Source organism: Phocoena phocoena, chromosome 2, assembly GCF_963924675.1.
Source record: "Phocoena phocoena chromosome 2, mPhoPho1.1, whole genome shotgun sequence".
NCBI lineage: Eukaryota > Metazoa > Chordata > Mammalia > Artiodactyla > Phocoenidae > Phocoena > Phocoena phocoena.
In genome coordinates this window covers 173,290,155-173,313,332 of record NC_089220.1, presented here as the reverse complement: position 1 = coordinate 173,313,332, position 23,178 = coordinate 173,290,155, and the positions used below count along the sequence as shown (strand labels likewise).

The window sequence follows — 23,178 nt, the reverse complement described above, 5'->3', positions numbered from 1 at the left end:
AAAGGCATAAACACAAATAGAGACATTTTGCATACAATTTGGGGGGCCTTCATAGACCCCTTAATGCCATCTAAGGAGTCCTGTTTAGGGACCTCGGGTAAGGAATTTCTGCCCGTGAGCAACCCCTTGGAAAAGGCAAGAATGAGCTGGGAGCGTGGTACCCGTGCAAGATGTGACACCTCCAATGTATTTCACAATGTACGTAAAGCTTTATCTAAGGCAAAACTTTTTAAGCGAAAAGGAATTGTTAAAGTGAGAAAATGATATTAAAGACCTAATTCCCAATAACAGCACCTTTGATTGTTGAATTCTGAAATAAGTCAGTGTTACAGGGGAAAGATGCAGGGAAATTGGCCAAGTCGTTACAGTAAAAAATTCATTTTATGCGCAGTGTTTTAACAATCTTTTTTTTCCCAAACAGATGAAGAGTTTAAAGAATTCCTCTACTAATAATACCATTTATTTCCAGAGTACAGTGAAGTGTAAAGTAAATGGATAAATAAATCTCAGTTAAAAGAAAATTTACACTTACCAAGATCACCAAAATACAAATCCATTAAAAATAGACCTTGTTTTTTTTTTTTTTTTTTTTTTTTTTGCGGTACGCGGGCCTCTCACTGTGTGGCCTCTCCTGTTGCGGAGCACAGGCTCCGGACGCGCAGGCTCAGCGGCCATGGCTCACGGGCCCAGCCGCTCCGCGGCATGAGGGATCCTCCCAGAGCGGGACACGAACCCACGTCCCCTGCATCAGCAGGCGGACTCTCAACCACTGCACCACCAGGGAAGCCCTAGACCTTGTTTTTGATGTGTATTTCACATTATCTAAATACATCCAGTTATGCAAATTTATATTTTTATTTCACATCTTTGCATTCTTGATATACATAAAACAGGACAAAGAACACATTTGCAATATTCAGCCTGGAAAATCCTGCTTGGGGCAGACAAGATTCTCAGCTGCCTTATTCTTTCCGCACATGTAAAAATATACTTCTAAATCATTGGGGTAAAAATCAAGATGGGTATAAGAAAAAAAGTGACTAAATTTTTGTGTCACCCGAGGTTATTTGTACTTGGCTTTTAAAATGGTCATCTAATTACTGAATAACTATTTAATGGGTAACAGTTCTTTGGGAGCTCCTTAAACGATTTCAAGAAGCTTAGCTGGTTGTTTCTGGGGTTCTTGTAATCTGTATGCAGTTGACACTAGCTACACACCAATGCTGTATATTCACCTAAGATCTTTTTAAACATAGTAGTCAATGTTACTATCCCTTTTTTGTGAAAATATCTTGCCAGGCTAGAAAATAAACAGTTATTTTTTCCATGAGGCAAAGGAAAATGACAGACCAGTGTAATACAGCACTAATTTGAAAGGACATAATCACATTGAATGAAAGACTTTACCATTTTAGTTATAATCTTACGAAATTCAAATATACCTAAATCACACCATGATTCTAGATGACTGCGTGTTCATTCTGTTCAATGTTGCCCATGAGATCTTTTGTATCACTAGTTCCCGGACTCGATCCACTATTAAAATAGAGAGTGTTCTCAAAAGTGTCCTCTCGAGGGAAAGGCACACGTCTTTTCTTATAAAAGAAATACGCAGCGAAGCCAGCACCCGTTATAATCAGGAGGACCACTATGACTACCACTCCTGCCACGTTGGAAGATGGTTTGGAAGGGCCCATCTTCCTTGGGTCAGCTGTAAATAAATAAACATGTTAGGAAACGAGTTAAGGGGAGGCAGAGAGTAGAATGCTATGGAAACAATACAACTTTCTTCGTAGGAAAACTAAAATTCACAAATTTTCTTTCCAGTGACATTTGCCAAACAGAATGCAGGACATGAAAACAGAAGTCCACGTGGTACAGAAGATTATTTTACATGTTAAGATGACTACACAGTTGCAAGAATATTTCATGTTATCTACGTAGCCCTGAACTGGTGTAATATTTTATTTTATTTATTTTGTGTGTGTGTTCATGTGACCCTTATTTTATTTCATAATGGCCCCAAAGCCCAAGAGTAGTGATGGTGGCAACTCCAATATGCCTAAGAGAAGCCATAAAGTGCTTCCTTTAAGTGAAAAGGTAAAAGTTCTCAACGTAATAAGGAAAGAAAAGAAGTTTGCTGAGGTTGCTGAGATCTACAGTGGGAATGAATCTTCCATCTACGAAATTGTGAAACAGCAAGAAAGTTGTGCTAGTTTTACAGTTGCGCCTCAAACTGCAAAAGTTACAACCACGGTGCAATCTTTTAAATTTTTAAAATATTTACACCTGTTTCAAAATAATTCGGAGAAAAAAGAAAGTGAGTGGTGGAAATTCGAACACATGAGTATTAGTTCACAGACAGCACTTATGAAGTTAATAAGGGGGCTTTAGGCAAGCTATAAATCTCACTTTGAGTTGTTTTAGCAGCAAACAACATGAGTGAAAGAGGATCAGTTCTTTATTCAAGCTGTCCATAAAATTAAAATTTAAAACATTGCTTAAAAAAGAAAAGAAAAGGAAAAAAATCACAGGGATTTCTAAGAGAAATTTCCTCAGTGGGTTCTCACAGGGCAACCCTTGGTAACAGAGCAATCAATGTCCTCAGTAAGATCTATGATAAAAACACCCACCTGACGCCAAGGCCTGCTCTCCCAGGGCATCCTTTAAGGAAGGTCGATGTCATAATGACAAAGGCTAGTATAGCTCAAGAAATTCGACTGAGAGTGCGGGGCGGATAGGAAGGGATTATTGTGGTTTTTAAAACAAACAAATTTGATTGATATATTACTAATATGGAAATTAAAATTTCAAAATGGTCTTACCTTTTGTTGTAATTAATGTATGAGTAGGCTCAGCATCAACAACTGTTTGTAAAATAAGAAAATAATTAAATACTTATTAAAAACCCATAATAATTGCATGTAGATAGTGAGCATTATTTGGTTTACAAATACATCAAATCATCCATGTTGGATTGATGGTGATATATGATACAGATAGACAATAAATAGATGATAGATAGGTAGATAGATAGATAGATGGATGATTGACTGGTAGATAAAATCTGCATATTTATACAGATTGATCTATCTATCCATCCTATAACAGCATCCTATAGCTGCATGATGAGTTTGAATACATTGGAAGATCTGAAAATATGATCTCCCCGGTTGCATTTGAGCCACTGATACTCACCCTCAAAATATACCCAATCTACCCATAAATAATGTATCCTAGGCTAGCAGTTTTGAAAATGGCTCACTGAAGCATAAGGTACTACAAGGCATTTGAATGAAAAATAAAATAAGATTCCAACATTGCACCAAAGGGTGTGGTATCTTAGAACAGAGCTTTCAAAGAATGAAGAACTACGCGATTCTAAAATAAAATAAAAATCTACTGGGGATGGAGTGTTAATTTATCCAACTCATTTATTTAAATCTCTTATCTAATTTATAATTTTGTCTCTTGGGAAAGATATTACATGAAGTAGAATAGCATAAAACATTATGGAAGTCCAGAGAGTATCACAGCATGGGCATATAATATTATTAATTCCCCCAGCCCCTGCCCTGACATGGTCTGTCATTCAGTCTCCGAAGGAAACTTAATTGGTGTTACATGATTTATTCCTTAATAAATTCTCATTCCTCCTCACCGTCCACTTTGGTTTGGCCAGGGTAAGTATTTCACCCCTTCTTCTCGCACGCCATAGGCCTGGCTCTCCAAACTGTTCACAACTTCGCAAATCCATATGCATGGATATCCCATTATAAATGTATTGATATACCAAAATCATTACGTCAGTTAAGCAGAAAGAGAGCGTTTTGTGCTTACTCAGAACTGCAGACAGCAACTGATCACCACGGCAGATTGGAATTTCTCACTTATAAAGAGGGAGATGGACTTCCCTGGTGGCGCAGTGGTTGAGAGTCCACCTGCCAATGCAGGGGACACGGGTTCGTGCCCCGGTCCGGGAAGATCCCACATGCCGCAGAGCAGCTGGGCCCGTGAGCCACGGCCGCTGAGCCTGCGCGTCCGGAGCCTGTGCTCCGCAACGGGAGAGGCCACAACAGTGAGAGGCCCGCGTACCACAAAAAAAAAAAAAAAAAAAAACAACCAGGGAGAGGTTTCAAGGAACCTGTAATCACATTATATTGATAATCGCACACCTGATATCAATATTTGAAAGAGATGGGAGCCTGGAAACACACATACCATAGGACAGATTCTAACTTACATTTCGGCCTTTTACAAATGTATCCTTTGTAGGAAGAACAGTGAATATTACTCCAAAATCCAGAAGATGCATATAAAGCGACACAATCATTTCTTTCACCAGACGGATCTCCTGTCTTCCAGTTGACAAAGGAGAGTGGGTTGTTGTTTATCCATAGCCACATTCCTGATTATCAGAGAAAGCCAATAAAAATAGAAGTTAAAAATAACTTGCCTTAAAATAAATTCAACTTATTCGTGTAAAATTTCTAAGCATGTTATTTTATACTGCAATCAACAGCTGTTTACAACCAAACTTTTCACAGGCAAGATAATAGTAACTAGTTGTTACAGGGAAACTGAGAATGTGTTTCTCACGTAGTTTTAGTTGAAAATTTATTCCTAATTAGTAGAAATATGTAAACTTAACCTCCCCTAATTGTTTTTTTCCTGGCAAAAGATAGAAAATATTTTTTAAAACTTCTTTAACTTAGCTACAGTAGATATTCTTTAATTAGCAACTTTCAAGATAGCCTAATATGTGAGTCATTTAAATTTTCACTTCTTACCTCAAATGGAAATATGAGTTTGAATTTTCAAACTCTTCACAAATTAATCATTACTTAAGGCAAGACTTTCTAGGACTGAAAACTCGTTTTACCTACAGCATTCTGAAATGTTTGTGATTCAATGATCATGCTGTAAAAATTACCGTCAACATTTCTATACAATCCTATCCAAAAGTTGGCTTTGCTTTGAAGTGGCTCAACTCGATATGACAGGAAACTCGATTCAGCAGCACTTTCAATGGTAACCAGAGAGGAACCTGCAGAGTACAAAAGAATAAATATGATGGCAGTATATTTAAGTAGTTGAAAATATTTTTATAATGATAGTATTGATATTAAGAGCAATACAAAATCATCCCACTATCTCCACTTAAGGAGAAGAATTTCAAAGAGTGGCCATTTGGCTTCTAAGACTTTGTTTCCATTCTGAAAATATTATTTTTTTAAGCATCATTTGTGTACAAGCACTTAACGACTCACTGCAGGATATACAACGATGAGTAGGACATAGAATGTTTAAGAAGGTTATGGTTCAGTGGGTAGTAATGAGTTGAGAGTATAAAAAAATGTATTAGGAGAATATTTGTTTTAGGGGAAGCAACTAAAAGGGAGCATGGAGGAGACAGAATTTAAGATACTAGGGAGCATAATATTTCAAGTAGAAAGGATAGAAAATAATTCCGGGAAGAGGAAGAATAAGAGAAAAGATGAAGAGAAAGGGAAGCATAGAGCTTCTTCATGAACAGATATAGCTCACAGATGCATGGAATTCTCCATATTTGGTTTTTAATAACAGGATTTGAAACAGATAGGTAGGTAGGTAGGTAGGTAGACAGATAGATAGATAAGGCAATTATTGGGGTAAATGAATAGTGTTAATAGATAGTTCAGTTTGGCTGGATGAATCTGGTCAATGGGTGAAAAAAGACTTGGGCTAGGTCTCACTGCAGACGGTAGGAGACTGGTATTTAGGGTAATGTGGTGATTACAAAACACAGTTTTTTTCAGGCAGCAGAATGATGCAATGCACTCTAGGAGTATTAATCCAGCTGTTATGTATAGGACTGCACAAAAAGGAGAGAGGAAACAGGAAGACTGCTTAGATGACTATGGCATTGACAACCCAGTCAAAGATTGATTCAGAGCCAGCACTGTATTTTATAGTTAAATTACAGAATTTTAAATAATAACAACTTAAAATATAATTTAAGCAGTTTATGCCAGACATTTTGCTTTGCACTTTATAAGCATGATGTCACTAAAATTTTACAACAATCTTATTACATTAGTAGTACTTTTACTCCATTTTACAGATAAGGAACCTAAAGTCCAGAGGGTAAGTAATTTACCAAGATCCTAATGACAGAGGAGGGCAAAGTCATGGCATGATCCAGGCATCTGGACCTTGAGGACCTATACTTAACCATATGCTTGCACCCCATGTTACTGGGTCGTGGATTATTCTCTTGATGACTGTTTTCATTGCATAATTTCATAATCCATTATTAAACATATTTCATAGACAATAGCCATTTCAATATATTTGTGACATATTTTGATGAATGCAAATCATTCATTAACAGGAAAATATAGTTATCTAAAGTTGAAAATGAAGTTTCTACACATTCACTGCAAGATTTTTTTAAAAAAATACTCAGCAACATGAAAGAAAAACATTTTTTTAATTAAGATAAAGCAGGTTTCAAGTGACATCATAAGGACTGGCAGAGTAAGTACCCCTGAAACTCCTCTCCTCTACAAAAGCAATAAGAACACTAACAAATTTGTCAAAATCAACTTTTTCAGAACCCTGAAAGTTAACCAGCAGCTTGTAACAATCCAGGAAGCATTTATTCAAGAAAATGCTTGACTCTCAGTAAGAAAAGTAAGCTACATGGTGTTTTAACTTGTCCTAATCCCATAGCTTTATCCCTAGCTCTGCGACTGCGTTAAAAACCAACGGCCTCAAAATCACAGTGAAAACCAGAAGCCAGGAAGACACTGGGAAAGTCAGAATGGGACTGGGGTTCTTTCTAAGTCACCTTCTCAAAGAATTTCCATTATTTGATCTCTCTGACATTTCCCTGGAAAACCTCACTTGCCTTGATTTGACCTGACTCAGAGCTCATCCAATGTAAACAGCCTTTTCCTTGAGGGTATTTGTCAAAAACTAACAGTGGCAAGTACCTAATATCACAGCTGCCTGAAGCAGTGTGGGAAACAATTTTAGGTTAACAACAAGGTAACCAAAAAACTAAAAGGAAAAACTATGGAGTAAAATGTCCATAGGGAGCTTTAAGAAGCATTGACCTATTCCTGGGAGCCTAGAAGGCCACAGACACACACTGGGGTGTGTACACGCCCAGGACTATGTGCATGCCCATGAAAGATCTGAAAAGTCCCTACACTCTCACCTCTGGCTGACCCTGAGGGTCTGCACAAGCAGGAAGTGAAGGCTAAGGCAGAGTTTTTAACTGCCTATATGAGTGTTGAAAGCATGTCTTCAGACCAAGCCCTTCAGTAAAACCTGGGGAACTTTCTGGTTCTAGGCACTAAGGAAATACGTTCCCAATCATTAGCTGACCACTAAACTAAGTAGGCAAGAGACTTCAGTAACCGCACTTGAAAAAGAATACAAAACTTTACAGAATTCATGAGGGAAAGTTACTAAACAAGCAAATAACAACAAACAGCAACAAAAACAAACCTTGTGGAGTGGAAATAAATTTATTTCCAGAGTTAAATATTCATTTTTCAACAAAAAATTATAAGAAATGCAAAGAAACACGGAAGTATGACCCATACCAGCAAAAGAAGCAGTCAATACAAACTGTTCCTGAAACAGCCACACCTCTGACTTACTGGACAAAGACTTTTTAAATCAGCTGTTTTAAAGATGCTTAAAGAACTAGAGGAAAAACTGTCTAAAGAACTAAAAGAAAGTATGAGACAATTGCTCACCAAATAGAGACTATTAATAAAAAGGTAGAAGTTGTTTTTTAAGAAATAAAATTCTGGAGTTAAAAAGTATAATAATTGAAAGGAAAACTTCACTGGAGAGGCCTAACAGTGAGTTTGACTAAGCAAAAGCAATAATCAACAAACTTGAGATTATCCAGTCTGAATTAATGAGGGAAAAAAAGAAGAAAAATTTACAGAGTCTCAAAGATATTTGGAACATCACCAGTCAAATCAAGATACACATAATGGGAGTCCTAGGAGAGGAATGAGATAAAGAGGCAGAAAGAATACTTGAAGAAATAATGGCCAATAGCTTCCCAATGTTGATGAAAAACATTAATGTAAACATGCGGGAAGCTCAACAACATCCAAGTAAGATAATCTCAAGAAGCTCCACATCATAATCAAACTATCCAAAGATAGAGAATCTTAAAAGTAATAAGAGAGAAGTGATTCATCATGTCCAAGAGATTCTCAATATAATTAACACTTCTTTCTCATCAGAAACCCCAGAGACCAGAAGGCAGTAGGATGACATATTCAAAAGGCTGAAAGAAAATGACTGTTGACCAACAATTTTCTGTCCAGCAAAACTGTCCTTCAAAAATAAAGGAAAAGTTGACATTCTTTTTTATTTTTAACATCTTTATTGGGGTATAAATGCTTTACAATGTTGTGTTCGTTTCTGCTGTACAACAAAGTGAATCAGCCATATGTATACATATATCCCCATATCCCCTCTCTCTTGAGCCTCCCTCCCACCTTCCCTATCCCATTCCTCTAGGTCATCACAAAGCACTGAGCTGATCATCCTGTGCTATGCAGCAGCTTCCCACTAGCCTTCCATTTTACATTTGTTAGTGTATATATGTCAACGCTACTCTCTCACTTCATTCCTGCTTCCCCTCCCCCCCATTCCCTCAAGTCCATTCTCTACATCTGCATCTTAATTCCTGCCCTGCCACTAGGTTCATCAGCACTGCTTTTTAAAATTCCATATATATGTGTTAGCATACGGTATTTGTTTTTCTCCTTCTGACTTACTTCACTCTGTAGGACAGATTCTAGGTCCATCCAACTCACTACAAATAACTCAATTTCGTTCCTTTTTATGGCTGAGTAATATTCCATTGTATATATGTGCCACATCTTCTTTAAAGACATTCTTAGATAAACAAAAATGGAGAGAATTTGTCACTAGCAGATCTACTCTACAAGAAATACTAAAGAAAATCCTTCAGGCCAAAATAAAAAGATAGTTGACAACAACTTAAATCCACATGAAGAAATAAAGACCACCAGTAAAGGAAACTACATAGGTAAAAACAAAAGACAGTACGAATTTATTTCTTGTTTGTACTTTTGTTTAATCTTATATGATTTAAGGACAACTGCATAAAACAATAATTATAAATCTGTGCTGATGGGCATACAATGTATAAAGATGTATTTCTATGATAATAATAACACAAAGGACTGTAGAGGGAAAGGGGCTATATAAGAGCAAAATTTTGTACTCTATTGAAATTAAATTTATATTGATTTGAACTAGATTGTTGCATATTAAGATGTTATTTATCATCCCCAGGGCAACCACTAAGAAAATAACTAAACAACACATAGTAAAAAATATAACAAGGAAATTAAAATGGTACACTAGAGATTATCTATTTAATGTTAAAGAGGGTAGAAATGGATAAACAGAGGAACCAAAATACATAAGACAAATATAAAATAAATTAAAGGGCAGATATAAATCCTACCTTATCAGTAATTACATTAAATGTAAATGGATTAAGTACTCCAATCAAAAGACAGAGATTGGCAAAATGAATAAAAAATAAAAATAAATTTTAAAATAATACAACTATATTTTATCTACAAAACACACATTTGAGATTCAAAAACATAAACATGTTAAAAGTAAAAGCATGGAAAAAGATATTCCATGCAAATAGTAAATAAAGAAGAGCTGGAGTGGCTATACTGATACTAGACAAAAGACTTTTAGACAAAAATTGTTACTAGAGACAAATAAGGATGTTTTATAATGATCAAAGTTTTAATTCATCAAGAAGATATGACAAATATAGACACATATGCACCGGACAATAAAGTCTCGAAATACATGAAGCAAAAACTGACAAAGTAGACTTCTCCTGACTCAGAATTTAAAGTAAAAACTCATAGGGAGTTTTTAAACTCCCTGTGGCAACATATAAGTCTCCTGAAATTCCCTTCTCCCACATACACACCAGTGAACACCTACACATAGAGCAATTCTATCAGTAAAATCCAGAAACTCAGTGACTCCTACATATAGGGCAACTGAGAAAACACAAACATCTAAATGAGTAGGAAAGGCTGAGACACACTCTCTTCATAAACCCCACCCATGGCACAGTGCCGTATAATCAGGAGGGAGCCCCTAATTGCCAGCTTCTCCCTGAATAGAGAAGGGTTTCAACCATACATCTAGCACCCCAAATTTTTAGGCTCCTGTTCCTCTATTTGAAGGAATAGGCCCCCCAAATGCCTAACTCTGGAAGCTAACGGGGTTTGCAGCCACGAGACCCATAGGACCACAGAAAATAAAGCAGTAGTTGTTAATGGGCATCAAACACTTGCCATGGCTATTCTCCTAGGGCTCAGCTAAGAGGGAACAGATAAAAATGCCCATCCCTCAGTCTTTCCCTAGAAGGAGACTGACTGTATACTTTACAACCTGCTGCCTGGGGGGTCCAGCTGCTAATTTGCATTCAGCAAGGGGCTAGCTGTGATCCTCCTGGGGGAGCTGGTGGGCCCTTCTGCCACCTTCTTTCTCCAACTTGCTACAATGATAAAGTCAGGTCACCAACAGGTCTCTGGAAGGAGCTTAGACACACACCTGGCTTATATACTTTCCCGGGTGCCTGAGGGTCCAGATTCTAATCAGTCTGCTTTTATGTGCTAACTGTGATCCTCTCCTTTGGGATATCATCAGGTATTGGCACACCCTCAACCACTGGGAGCCACTAAAAACAAAGACAACAGCTTGTATAACCATAGAGTTTTGAGTGACAAACAGGAACTTGGGCTGGATTGACTGATGAGGTTCATCTCCCACACAAGACCACTCTCAAGACTGGGAGAGGTGTCTCTTTTATCTAATGTGCAGAAACCAACACAGAGAGTCAAGGAAAATAAAGCAAAAGCAAAATATCTTCCAAGCAAAAGAACAAAATACATCTCCAAACTGATATTAATAAAACAGAGACAAGTAATTTACCCAATAGAGAGTTCAGAATAACAGCTATAAAGATACTCAGTGAGGTCAGGAAAGTAATGCATGAGCAAAGTAAGAATTTCAACAAAGAGAGAGAAAATATTAAAACGTACCAAAGAGAAATCACAAAGCTGAAGAACACAATAACTTAAATGAAAAGTTCAGTAGAGGTGTTCAACAGCAGACTAGAAAACTGGAAGAAAGAAACAGTAAACTCAAAGAAAGGGCAGTCAAATATATCCTGAAGCAAAAAGAAAAAAAGAATCAAGAAGAGTCAAGCTAGCTTAAAGGACTTATGAGACAACAGCAAGAGGATCAATCTACACATTACAGGAATTCAAGGAGAAGAGAGAGATGGGGGCAGAAAGCTTATTCAAAGAACTAATGGCTGATAATTTCCCTAACCTTGGGGAAAGAAACAGACATCTAGATCCAGGAAGCATACATAAGGAGTACCAAATATAATGAATATAAAGAGACAAACACTGAGACACATTATATTAAATTGTCAAAAATTAAAGACAAAGAGAGATTCTTAAAAACAGCAAAAGAAAAGCAACTTGTTACATAAAAGGGAACCCTTGTAAGACAAAACAAATTTTTCAGGAGAAACTTTGCAGGCTGGAAGGGAGTGAGAAGATATATTTAAAGTGCTTAGAGATAAAAGCTTCCAGCCAAGAATACTCTACCTAGCAAAGCTGTCATTCAGAATTAAATGAGAGATAAAGAGTTTTCAAGACAAACAAAAGCTGAAAGAGTTCATCACCAATAGACCAGACTTATAAGAAATGTCAAGGGGAATTCTTCAAGCTAAAATGAAAGGACACTAATTAGTAATATGAAAATGTTTGAAAATATAAAACTCAACAGTAAAGGTAAATGTATAGGAAAATCCAGAATATTCTGATACTATAATGGTGGTAAGTAAATCACCTATAACTGTTGTATAAAGGTTAAAAGACAAAAGTATTAAAAATAACTATAGGGCTTCCCTGGTGGCACAGTGGTTGAGAATCTGCCTGCTAATGCAGGGGACACAGGTTCTGAGAGGATCCCACATGCCGCGGAGCAACTAGGCCCGTGAACCACAACTACTGAGCCTGCGTGTCTGGAGCCTGTGCTCTGCAACAAGAGAGGCTGCAATAGTGAGAGGCCCATGCACAGCAATAAAGAGCGGCCCCCGCTCGCCACAACTAGAGAAAGCCCTCGCACAGAAACAAAGACCCAACACAGCAAAAATTAATTAATTAATTAATAAACTTCTACCCCCAACATCTTAAAAAAAAATAACTATAAATACAATAATTTGTTAATGTATACACAATATAAAAAGATGTAAATTGTGACATCAAAAATATAAAAGGTCGGGGGAATGTAAAAATACAGACTGTTTGCATACATTCAAAGTTAAGTTGTTATCAGCTTTAAATACACTGTTATAACTCTAAGATGTTTCATGTAATCTTCACAATAACCACACAATAAAACCTATAGTAGATACACAAAATAAAAGGAAAAGAATCTAAGTAATACTACTGAGAAATCATCAAATCACAAAGCAAGTGAGCAGAGAGGAAGAAAGGAACAAAAGAAGGTCAGGACAGACAGAAAACAATTAACAAAATGGCAATATTAAGTGCATACCTACAAATAATTACTATAAATATAAATGGACTAAATTCTCCTATCGAAAAACATAGAGTGGCTTAATAGATTAAAAAAAAAACCCAAAAAAACACAAGACAACTATATGCTACAAGAAACTCATTCTACCTTTAGGACATACATATGCTTAAAATGAAGGGATTAAAAAAAATTATTCCATGCAAATGGTGTTGAGAAAACTGGACACCCACATTCAATAGAATACAACTGGTCCACTCTCTAACACTATACAGAAAAATCAACTCAAAATGATTAAAGACTTGAATGTAAAACCTGAAATCATAAAAATCCTAAAAGAAAACACAGGCAATAAACTCCTCGACATTAATCTTTTTGTATTTGACACTAACAGCAAAGGGAAAAAAAGCAAAAATAAACAAAGGGGACTACATCAACCTAAAAAGGTTCTGCATAGCAAAGGAAACCATTAGCAAAATGAAAATGCAACCTCCTGAATGGGAGAAATTTTCTGCAAACCACATGTCTTAATAGAGGTTTAATATCTAAAATATACAAGGAACTTATACAACTCAATAGCAAAAAAATAACCCAATTCAAAAATTGAGCAAAGGACCTGAACAGATTTTTTTTTTCCAAAGGAGACTTACAAACGGCTAAGAAGTACAGGAAAAGGTGCTCAACATCACTAATCATCAGGGAAATGCAAATCAAAACCGCAATGAGATATCACCTCACACTTGTTTAGGCTAGCTATTATTAAAAAGATAAGAGATAACAAATGATGCAGAGGATGAAGAGAAAAGGGAACCCTGCTAGTGTGAATGTAAATTGGTACAGTCCTTTTGGAAAACAGTGTGGAGGTTCCTCAAAAAATTAAAAATAGGACTACCATATGATCCAGCAATCCCACTTCTTGGTATATATCCAAAGGAAATGAAACCACTATCTCGAAAAGATAGCTGCACCCCATGTTCATTGCAGCATTATTTATTATAGCCAAGACATGGAAACAACCTAAGTGTCCATCAACAGATGAATGATTAAGAAAATGTAGTATGTATATACAATGGAATATTATTCAGCCTTTAAAAAGAGGGAAATTCTGCCGTTTGCAACAGCATTGATTAACCTAGAGGGCATTATTCTAAGGAAATGAGCCAGACAGAGACAGACAAGTACTACATGATATTACTTACAGGTGGAATTTAAAAGTCAAACTCACAGAAACAGAGGGCAGAATAGTGGTTGTCAGGGGGTTGGGGGGTGGGAGACATAAAGAGATGCTGGTAAAAGGGTACAAACTTTCAGTTATATGATAAATAAGGTCTTAGGAACTAATGTATAATATAGTGACTACAGTTGATAATACTGTATGGTATCACTGAAATTTGCTAAGAGATTAGAACTTAAGTGTTCCCACCACACACACACACAAAAAGGTAAATATGTGACGTGATGGTCATGTTAACTTGACGGTTAGGAATCCTTTCCCAACAAATATGTGTATCAAATCATCATCTCTTACACTTTAAATGTATTACAATTTTATGTCAGCTACACCTCAATACAACTGAAGAAAAAAACTAAACATAAAAGTAAGAAGAAGTGAAAACTCCAGACTGACTTTTGAATGAACCTGAAGGAAATGAGCATGTAACCCCTGCTCGTCACTGTCGAATGAAGAGCCCTGACTTAGGGCATAATCAGAATTTAGCCACAAAGTAATTCAGTAAAGTATTCAGTGGGATTTAATTAAGTAGATTTTTTAATGCACCCTGAAAAGTTCGCTTTATTTGACATTTTTATTTCAGGAGGGAAATTGTTCATCTATGTCATGTCACTTGAGTTTTGTTTCGTATTTATTCACAAAGATAATCGGATCTAAATGCTTTTCTATTCATGGGAAAGCAAAATGGTTCCTGGGCACTTGTGAAGCCTGAGCTGATCAGTGATAAAAGATGAACGCAACACTGAATAATAATCCTAACAATTTAGAATATTAGGGCAGAAAGACTTGTTCAGCGAGTCACTGCTTTCTGCCAAATTCTTTCACCTTTTGAGGCTACAACGTTAGAAATTATATTTGGAGGGCATAATGTTGACCTTTCTGTTACAATATAAATTATTAAGACAAAGAAACAGGTAATTTTACTTTCCCTAGGTTTTTAATATACAGTGTTACTAGTATCCTGGTACTCTAAATAGATGATTGTGGGATTTTCTGACGGTAAATGTGGCACTTACCCATTCGAAGACATTCCAGAGAAGCTTGGCCCCAGTTCCTTGTATATGAAGACTCGATATAGTAGCAGTGACCATGGAAAGGAATCCACGCTGTGTGCTCTGACTCGGGGCATCTACCAGGCAGCTGTGGAGGTTCAGTGGCAGGGATTTCTGTTAATAAAAAGACATTTCAAATAAAGTAAGACCTGAAGTTTCTTTAGTACATAGAATAATATATCAGCCATTAAGGAAATTTTCATCGCCTATCATTATTTTTTTTTAAGCTCTAATGGTAATCATTTGGATATGCCATTTCTATTATTGAGTATTCTTTTTACTTTATCATTTTTTTTCATATAAAATGTATTTCCACAGAAGGTCCTATGGTATAACGGTGGTCAATCACATTCATAATTAAGCATGAGGACCTATAGATACCTACAAAGACGTTAATAAGTTCCCCTAAAAGGTCAACCATAAATAATTTGCAAAGGTAGTCTTCCTTCTAGACATTTTCCCTTTTCTAGGATCCTAGCCCTTATAAAACCTTCTTAGCTATGACTGACATTGATGGTATAGGTAGAATTCTAGGACTTTACCACTGTCCGACTCTATAACTGTATTCTAGGGCTGTGTCACTGCAACATCACTGACTCTGATGAACCTACACATATTCTGATAAAATTATTTTGATATAGCTGTGCTGTCAACATCAAAAGTAAACATCATTTCCTGAGGACTCTGACATCACAGCTTCAGAGGCCTATCCCAATAATAAAAATTCAGAAATGTATAAAGAGGAAATAAACTCTAGCAATGAAGACAAATTTCTCTCTCTGTTATTTTGATCTCTATATATTTGTTTATTGCCAGGTCAGTCTTTGGTTACGTGAAGGAATATGTTTTATCTTATCCTTAAGCCACCCCCAAACATGTGACTGTTTAAGAATATCGTCGGTGGTTTGTATTAGCTTATTGAGAAAATTTCAAACCCCTTGATTGTTTTCGTGGATTCAATTACCGTCTGATCTTTTGCAGAGAAAATAAAAACTTTCATTGCAACGTGCTGTCTTCCAATAGCCGTCAAGATCCATATAAACACACGCTGACTTCAGTCTGGGCTCATCGCTGGCCCAATTAGTGTATCTCACCCTCCATTTATCGGTCCAAACATATTCATTATTGGTCTGCAAGAACAAAAACAACTATTAACATGGAGCCTGGCTTCATTTAGAAAATACCAAAAGAACCCAGCAAGGAGTAAAGAGTATATTTAAGACTGTGATTTGACAAAGAATCTTCAACATTTGGGAATTAAAAGGACATTATAAATTTTTTCTACCAAATCAAATTCAGGAAATGCAGACTTTTTAAAGAAAAAACTACTTCTTAAAGCTCCCCATGAAGGCATCGTTGGAAGCTATTCTGAAAAACACAGACTTAAAAACCTATGTCTTATTCTAGAAAACTCTCTTTATTTGCAGGCCCTCAGTGCAAAAGAGGGGTTTTACCTTTGGAACAAATAAAACACGTATTATATTATCGTTGAAATGATAATAAAAACTAAGTCATTTTCCTTGCACTCATGGACCCGAGAGAAACACTTTTCTAATCTTCTTACTGTTTGGCTGTTGAAACAGGGCCAACGACAAAGGACTTATGCAAGGTGGCACGGCTGGATAAGAGAGGAGCCTAGGCCTCTTACCTTCCAGTTAGGTGGTCTTTCAACCAAAATGAATCTGATGGCATCTTTTAAAGATAATTGCTTTATTCAATTTGCATACTTCTTATTAAATTTATTTGGGCAAATTTATGGTCACATACAAATTAATTGACAAAAAGACTACTTATCCATAATGTTCTTTTGACAGTCTAAAAGAAATTTTACAGGTAAAACCTCACAACAGATGCTGTATAACTTTAATCGGAGATAAGTGAATTTTTCAACCATTCAAACAGCTGTCCCCTTTTTAACTGCATTATTTAATTCACCAAAGCAATTACCAAAGATTTAAGGACAAAATCAAAAGCATGCATAATCTCGAGTTAGAATTTTGTAGTATTCTACCATATTTAATCAAATAACGCTGGCATAATCATTAACTCCATAGATGTAATAAATACAACAGTATTGTTTTAGCTATAAATGTTGAGATAATGGAAAGCTATTTAATCTTTCTAACAATAAATAAAAGCCTATTTTAAACTCGTAAGAGAATTGGGACCATATTTGTGAGAAGAAAATATATGAATTATCAAGAGAATTAGTTACTAAAAATAGATTCAACATAGAAGTAAAAATGCCGTGCTTAAGATTAAACACAGAAATCATTGTGTAACTACTTACTTTTAAATGTTTACTAACCTACTTGGGAAATACTCATTGCAAGAAGTGTAAATGTTGGCCTCTGCATCATATGGTGGAAGAAGCTCTACAAAGTCTGGCACCAGTCTCCTTTCCAGCTATACCCCCTTGTCTCCTTTTACTTCTTCTTGGTACTCCTTCCTTATGAGCCACCATCCTAGACCACATCTGTAAAGTTTGACTTTCTCAGAGAAGCCCTGTTGGTCCTCTCCCCTTGCACAAATGATCGCTTTTCTCTCCTCTCCCAGCACTTTGTATATACCTCTCTTTGACACTGTATTATATCTCTTGATTACTTGTTGACATCTCTATTTACTGTACTAGGAAGTTTGCTGATTGACTAGTTAGATGGATGTATGGATGGATGGAGGATAGATGGATCCCCTGGCATCAGAGAAGACTCATTTTAGGAAAGTTTTGGCAACTCCCACACCACTCTTAGTTCTGTGTCTCAGCCCTCACTCTACACCATCTTTTGCCAACCTTCCTTCTCTGTTATGGAATACAGGGAATTGACTGCAATGAAATCTGTCACACACGGATGGAAGCTGCACAGCTTCAGGACAGATAGCAACTCCAGAATGGCTTTCCACAAAAAATAAGGAATATCCTCATCGCCCAGGAACTACGCCCCTGACGCTTTCTTAATTCCTATGGCATAGTTGTAATCATGACACTAGAAAGAAATAAGTTAATAAATAAAACTGTTTAGGTGCAGAACTTAATTTTCATACTCAAAATATACAGTAACACTGTATATTAAAAACCTAAGGAAAGTAAAAATAATACTTATCAGTTAGGTAAGTCTTAGTTCGATTTCTGACATAACATCACTAACTTGCTAGATCCTTGCACTGGGTCCTAGAGAGATTGGGTCTTGCACATGTCAGTATCATTTCCAAAGCCCAGCAGGTTTTTACACACAACAAGTATTCAACAGAATGAACAGAAGAGAATCATATTCAATCACAATTTATCAATCATGTCAAGTCGCACATGTTTCCAGCATCTTACCAAGTTACTGTTCAGGGCGATCCACACAGGTTCATTCAGTGTTTGCATCTGCATCCATGCAAATGCGTTACTATAGGGATCTAGAATGCTAGCAATCAGGGAAGTGTGAAGCTTGCAATAATCATCTGCTTCATGCCACTGCAGCTTTAATTTCATGAGTGAATAGCTACTTTCGCCATATTTAATAAAGCCATCTGTTGGAATTGTTGTTGGAGAACTAGGCAAGGAAGGGTCTGGAATAAAAAATTATTTCCATTAATATTAAACATTACCTGAGCGCCATCAGTACATGACTTCTATACCTCACACATCCTAAAAAGAATCTGAACAGCACAATTCAAACTGTCAGGTGTTAAACATATTTTCATGAGCCGTTTCACACCAGAACACAAAGTTCTATTTTTTAATCAGTATGCCTGATTGAATTAAGTCATTTCCAAATGCTATTTAGAATATTAAGGTAAATGCACGATCAAGTTTCTAAACTATAAAACCAAAAAGACTTGCAAATACTATGAGATCTAGTATCTGGATGAAAGACACGCCACAGTTTAATCTCATAAATTAAAGAACATCTATCATCCTGTCGACACGAATCTTTTTTTTTTTCCATCTTGGTCAAATTTTAAGGTCAAGAACAGTCTTCCTCTCCTTCCCTCCCCCCACCCGACTCTGTTCCATTCCACCCATGAATTTGCATCTATTTGTATCTGTTTGACTTCATCTGTGAATCATGTACCTTCAAGAAATTGGTTTATGGTCTGGAATGAAGCCATATAACAGTTTCCACTTCATTTAACCTTGATCTCAGGATCAAGCTTTAATCTTATGATGATTTCCCATGTGAGCCCCATATCTTATCCAAACTGAAGCCTTTGCAAGCTGGTGTCACTCTGGCTTTCTGATCTTTCCTCCTCAATCTCTCAGCATGCGTTTCTAATAACTGCTCTAGACCCACCCATACTTTGGGCCACTTACTGTCAAGACCCCAAAAAATCTTGTTTCTGGGCGCCTTAGCTGATGCCTTAGGGCAGAACAGAGGTCAGCGGATGACACCCAGAGGTTGAAATCTGGCCTGTTGTCTGTTTTTGTAGCCCATGAGTTTTTAAACGGTTGGGGAAAAAAAAACAATGAAAAAGATTTTGTGACATGTAAACAATACATGAAATTCAAATTTGTGTCCGTAAAGTTTCCCTGGAACTCGGCCACGCTCATTTGTTTACATACTGTCTATGATTGTGTGCGATCACAGCAGAGTTGAGTCATTGCAACAAAAACTTCATGGTCTACAAAGCCTGCAATGTTTATAATCTGTCTCTTACAGAAAAAGGCTGCCAACCCCTAGTCTAGGGTTCTAGATGTCCCTGCCTACTGATGTTGTCTTGGCCAATTCTCCAACCTGTTCCACTGCATACCAACCCAACCCACCATGTGCCTTGTTCTGTCACTCCAAGAATGCCAAACTTTCTTTTGAAGAATCTGGTAAGGCAACAATTTTAATTCAGCAAGGAGGGCAGCCTCCCCTTTCTTCTGCTGTTGCTGCCACCGTGTGTTGATAGAATAGCATTAAACCAAGAGACCCAGCCCCGGATCCTTACTTGTTACAGCCAGTAGGAAGTAAACAGTCTCATCGTTTCCCAGCTTGGAGAGAGCTGGGTTTGTCTTAACAACATGGGAAAAGTTTTGGACTGCTAAAAGTGCCCAATGAAGCTTGAGATAAAGCTTTAAGAAGCTTCACCAAAGGCTATACGCAGCCAGGAAATTAGCTCATTTATCCAATTAGCTTGTTTATTAAAACACTCATGGAAAAAATGATAAGGAAAAAACTAAATCACTGAGAGGTTACTTTCAGGTGGTTAGATTATGGGTAATTTTTTCTCTTTATGCTTTTCTAAAATTTCATCAAGGGATTGTTCTTAAGTGTTTTATATTCATATGTATTCATTCACGTTTTTATTTAGGTATCTTTATATATTTACATGAATTCATATATATTCATTCATACGTACTCATATATATGAATAAAAGCAACACTGTTTTACTTTTTATTTATTTAATTTTATTCTTTTGGCCACGCTGCACAGATGGCGGGATCTTAATTCCCCAACCAGGGATCAAACCCAGGCCCCAGCAGTGAAAGCCCTGAGTCCTAAACACTGGACCACCAGGGACTTCCTGAAAACAACACTGCTTTAAAAAAATACTGAACACACATTCTTTGTTGAAATTTTAGAAAATATAGAAAAGCATAAAAATGAGAAAAAATTACTTAGAATCTAACCACATCAATATTTTAGTGTTTCCTCGTAATTGTTATATATATAGAGAGATATAGATGTATAGACATATTATATATAATATAAATGCAAATATACATACATAGAGAGAGAGCATTAGAAAGAGAGTTTTTGATAAATGAAGAAAAATACAATAGTACAGTGAAGGAACTAAAGGTCTTAATCCCACGATGCAAACATATCCACTATTCCTATTTTGATGCATTTCCATCGCCTTCTTGTTCTTTTTTTTTAAGGGGGTTCAAAGTGTTTTTTGCATCATCAGTAGTCTACAAAATTTCATATTCTGCCTTTTTCACTTAACACTGTCGACCTTTCCTGAAACCTACGTCATTAAAAATTGTCAAAATATCTTTTGTTGGCAGCAAATATTCTATCCCTTGTGTTTACAGGAAGAAGAAAAAGAAGATTTTATACAAGTTTAGGAATCATCGTTCCCTCCTGGAAGGGGACTCCCCTCTTTCCCCAAAGTGTGGAAGCACAGATGCATTACCAGTGGCCTAAGATTCTGGTGCTCGAAGGGTGTAGCAGAGAGAGAAAAGCGGCATGGCCTGGACCTTCTTTTGGATCAACAGGAGGTTAGAATTCCTGCAGGACTTTGCAATCATCTGAAAATATCTTCAGTGATTTTCAGTCATTGTCAGAAATTGATATCAGTTCCCTGATTCCCCAGAAAGTATAGAAAAATTTGTTAGATCCGGGAGATCAAGTAGCTTCTAATTCAAGCTCCTCTGAGAGCTCTGCTCAGGGTGACAGCAACCCACCTCAACTTCAACCCTCATCTCTCATCTTTTATTTTCTGAACCTCTTCTTATCTAGCCAGATGTTTCTATTCTAATTTCACTCGAAACTAAAATGCACAAGACCATAATCTTGATTCTCGGTCGATATCCACATATCTGTTTTATTTTCCTTGCACCATAGTTAGGCTTCCTAAGATGAAAAAAGGACCACAAATAAGACATCTACATTTTTAGGGACACAGAATATATAACAAGTAATGAGGCATATAGGGTGTTTTGGGGCAATGGTTCTCAAATTACACAAATTGAAGTGAGGTATCCCTACTCTGACATTTTTTTCTTTTAAGGTAGAGGTAAGCAAGCATCCCAAATTTCTAACAAAATTAGAAAAAGTTTCAACCTCTAGTTTAACCTGTGCAAACTTTCTGGTAATGGATGAGGGGGCACATTCATGAATAAATTACGGAAAATATCCTTTTTGTCTGTCACAGCCATCCATGGATGAAAGTGAGAATCAAATAAACATGTTGATGGGGACTTCCCTGGCGGTCCAGTGATTAAGACTCCGTGTTTCCACTGCAGGGGGGGCAGGTTCGATCCTTCGTCGGGGAACTAATATTCCACATGCCACACGGCACGGCCAAAAAAAAATTTTTTTAATTATTTAATTAAAAAAGTTTTTTAAAAACAACGTGTTGATGTGCAAGGGAAGGGTCACTTTTTAAAAACAAAACTTAATTTTTTTAGAGCAGTTTAAGGCACACAGCAAAATTGAGAAGAATGTCACTTTTTAAAAAGTATGGAAAAACCCCACCTCTTCCAGCCCAGCGTGGTCCGGTAGGACTTACCGGGAGGTGTACGGCATATATAACCTCGCTTACTGTCACAGGTGTCATCCATCCATTTTCCTGCGTCCCTTGACTTCCCTCCGATAATAAGAACACAGTCAGCCTGTATATTCATGGAGAAGAAAAAAAAAAGCCAAATGTGGATGGATAATTATTTAAACCAATTCATTAATAAGTAAAAGAAAAAAATCCTTTATCCCGAACCTCCAAATTTAAGGAGAGCCCTAATTCATCTACAGCATGTTTAATTCATCCCTACTTTCCATGGTACTGGCCAACTTCCATGCAGATCCCTCACTGAACCCTTGCTATTTTAACTGAAAATTAAGCAGAGTTGGATAAACTTTGGAGCTGGTTCTGAGAAACGCTGCTGTCAGAAATCTCATTAATTCCCTGAAAGCTACCACAGCTTTCACCAGGGCCAGAGACATCTTCTCAGCCTCCAGCCTCATTATCCCATGAGCCTCAACTATCAGGAACCCCTAACGTACATTTCAAAGATTCTCTGCTCATTCCCATACCCCTTCTTAGCTATTCTTATCTTTCATTATCCTGGCTCAGCATCTCTGCTCTAAACCAGGAAACCTACACAGAACAAGCATGTTTCCACTACACAACTCACGTGAACATTTCTCTCCCACTCCCTTTATCAAACTACATTTAATCCTCTTGATTTTATAAGTCCTGAAATTGTAACAACACAATATATGTGTTTTGATTCCAGTTTTGTGGAATACAAACTTTATATTTTTACACACGCTAAGAAAAAAATCTAGGAATAAAACCAACAAAACAGTGTTGTTGTTTTTTTCCTGGAAGGTGAGTTTACAGATTTTGTTTGTTTCTGTTGTTTCTCCTTTTCATTATGTTCTAAAAACAAAAAACTTGTGCAACATTGAATTTTTTTTAATGAAATTTACCACTCATCCAGGAAATCTTTCTAAGCAAACCCTATCTCACTCCAGTCTACTTTTCAGCCCTCATTTATGTAATAAGGATTGAAAGAATTTCTCCCCCGAAAGTCACTTACCCACAACCAGAATATA

The 23,178-nt window shown here is 36.7% G+C and overlaps 1 protein-coding gene across 1 annotated transcript in view; it reads right to left on the bottom strand.

The window, feature by feature from the left end:
* Positions 1–789: 789 nt before the first annotated feature.
* Positions 790–23,178, bottom strand: part of MRC1 (mannose receptor C-type 1) — a 96,475-nt gene continuing 74,086 nt past the window's right edge. Inside the window, exons 23-30 of the mRNA XM_065872619.1 lie at positions 22,133–22,235; positions 18,245–18,477; positions 15,887–16,052; positions 14,887–15,036; positions 4,934–5,047; positions 4,244–4,408; positions 2,826–2,867; positions 790–1,711 (exon numbers count right to left, since the gene is read on the bottom strand). Coding sequence (XP_065728691.1) covers positions 1,461–1,711; positions 2,826–2,867; positions 4,244–4,408; positions 4,934–5,047; positions 14,887–15,036; positions 15,887–16,052; positions 18,245–18,477; positions 22,133–22,235 — 1,224 coding nt within the window. The 3' untranslated portion in view covers positions 790–1,460. The remainder of the gene's footprint in view (positions 1,712–2,825; positions 2,868–4,243; positions 4,409–4,933; positions 5,048–14,886; positions 15,037–15,886; positions 16,053–18,244; positions 18,478–22,132; positions 22,236–23,178) is intronic.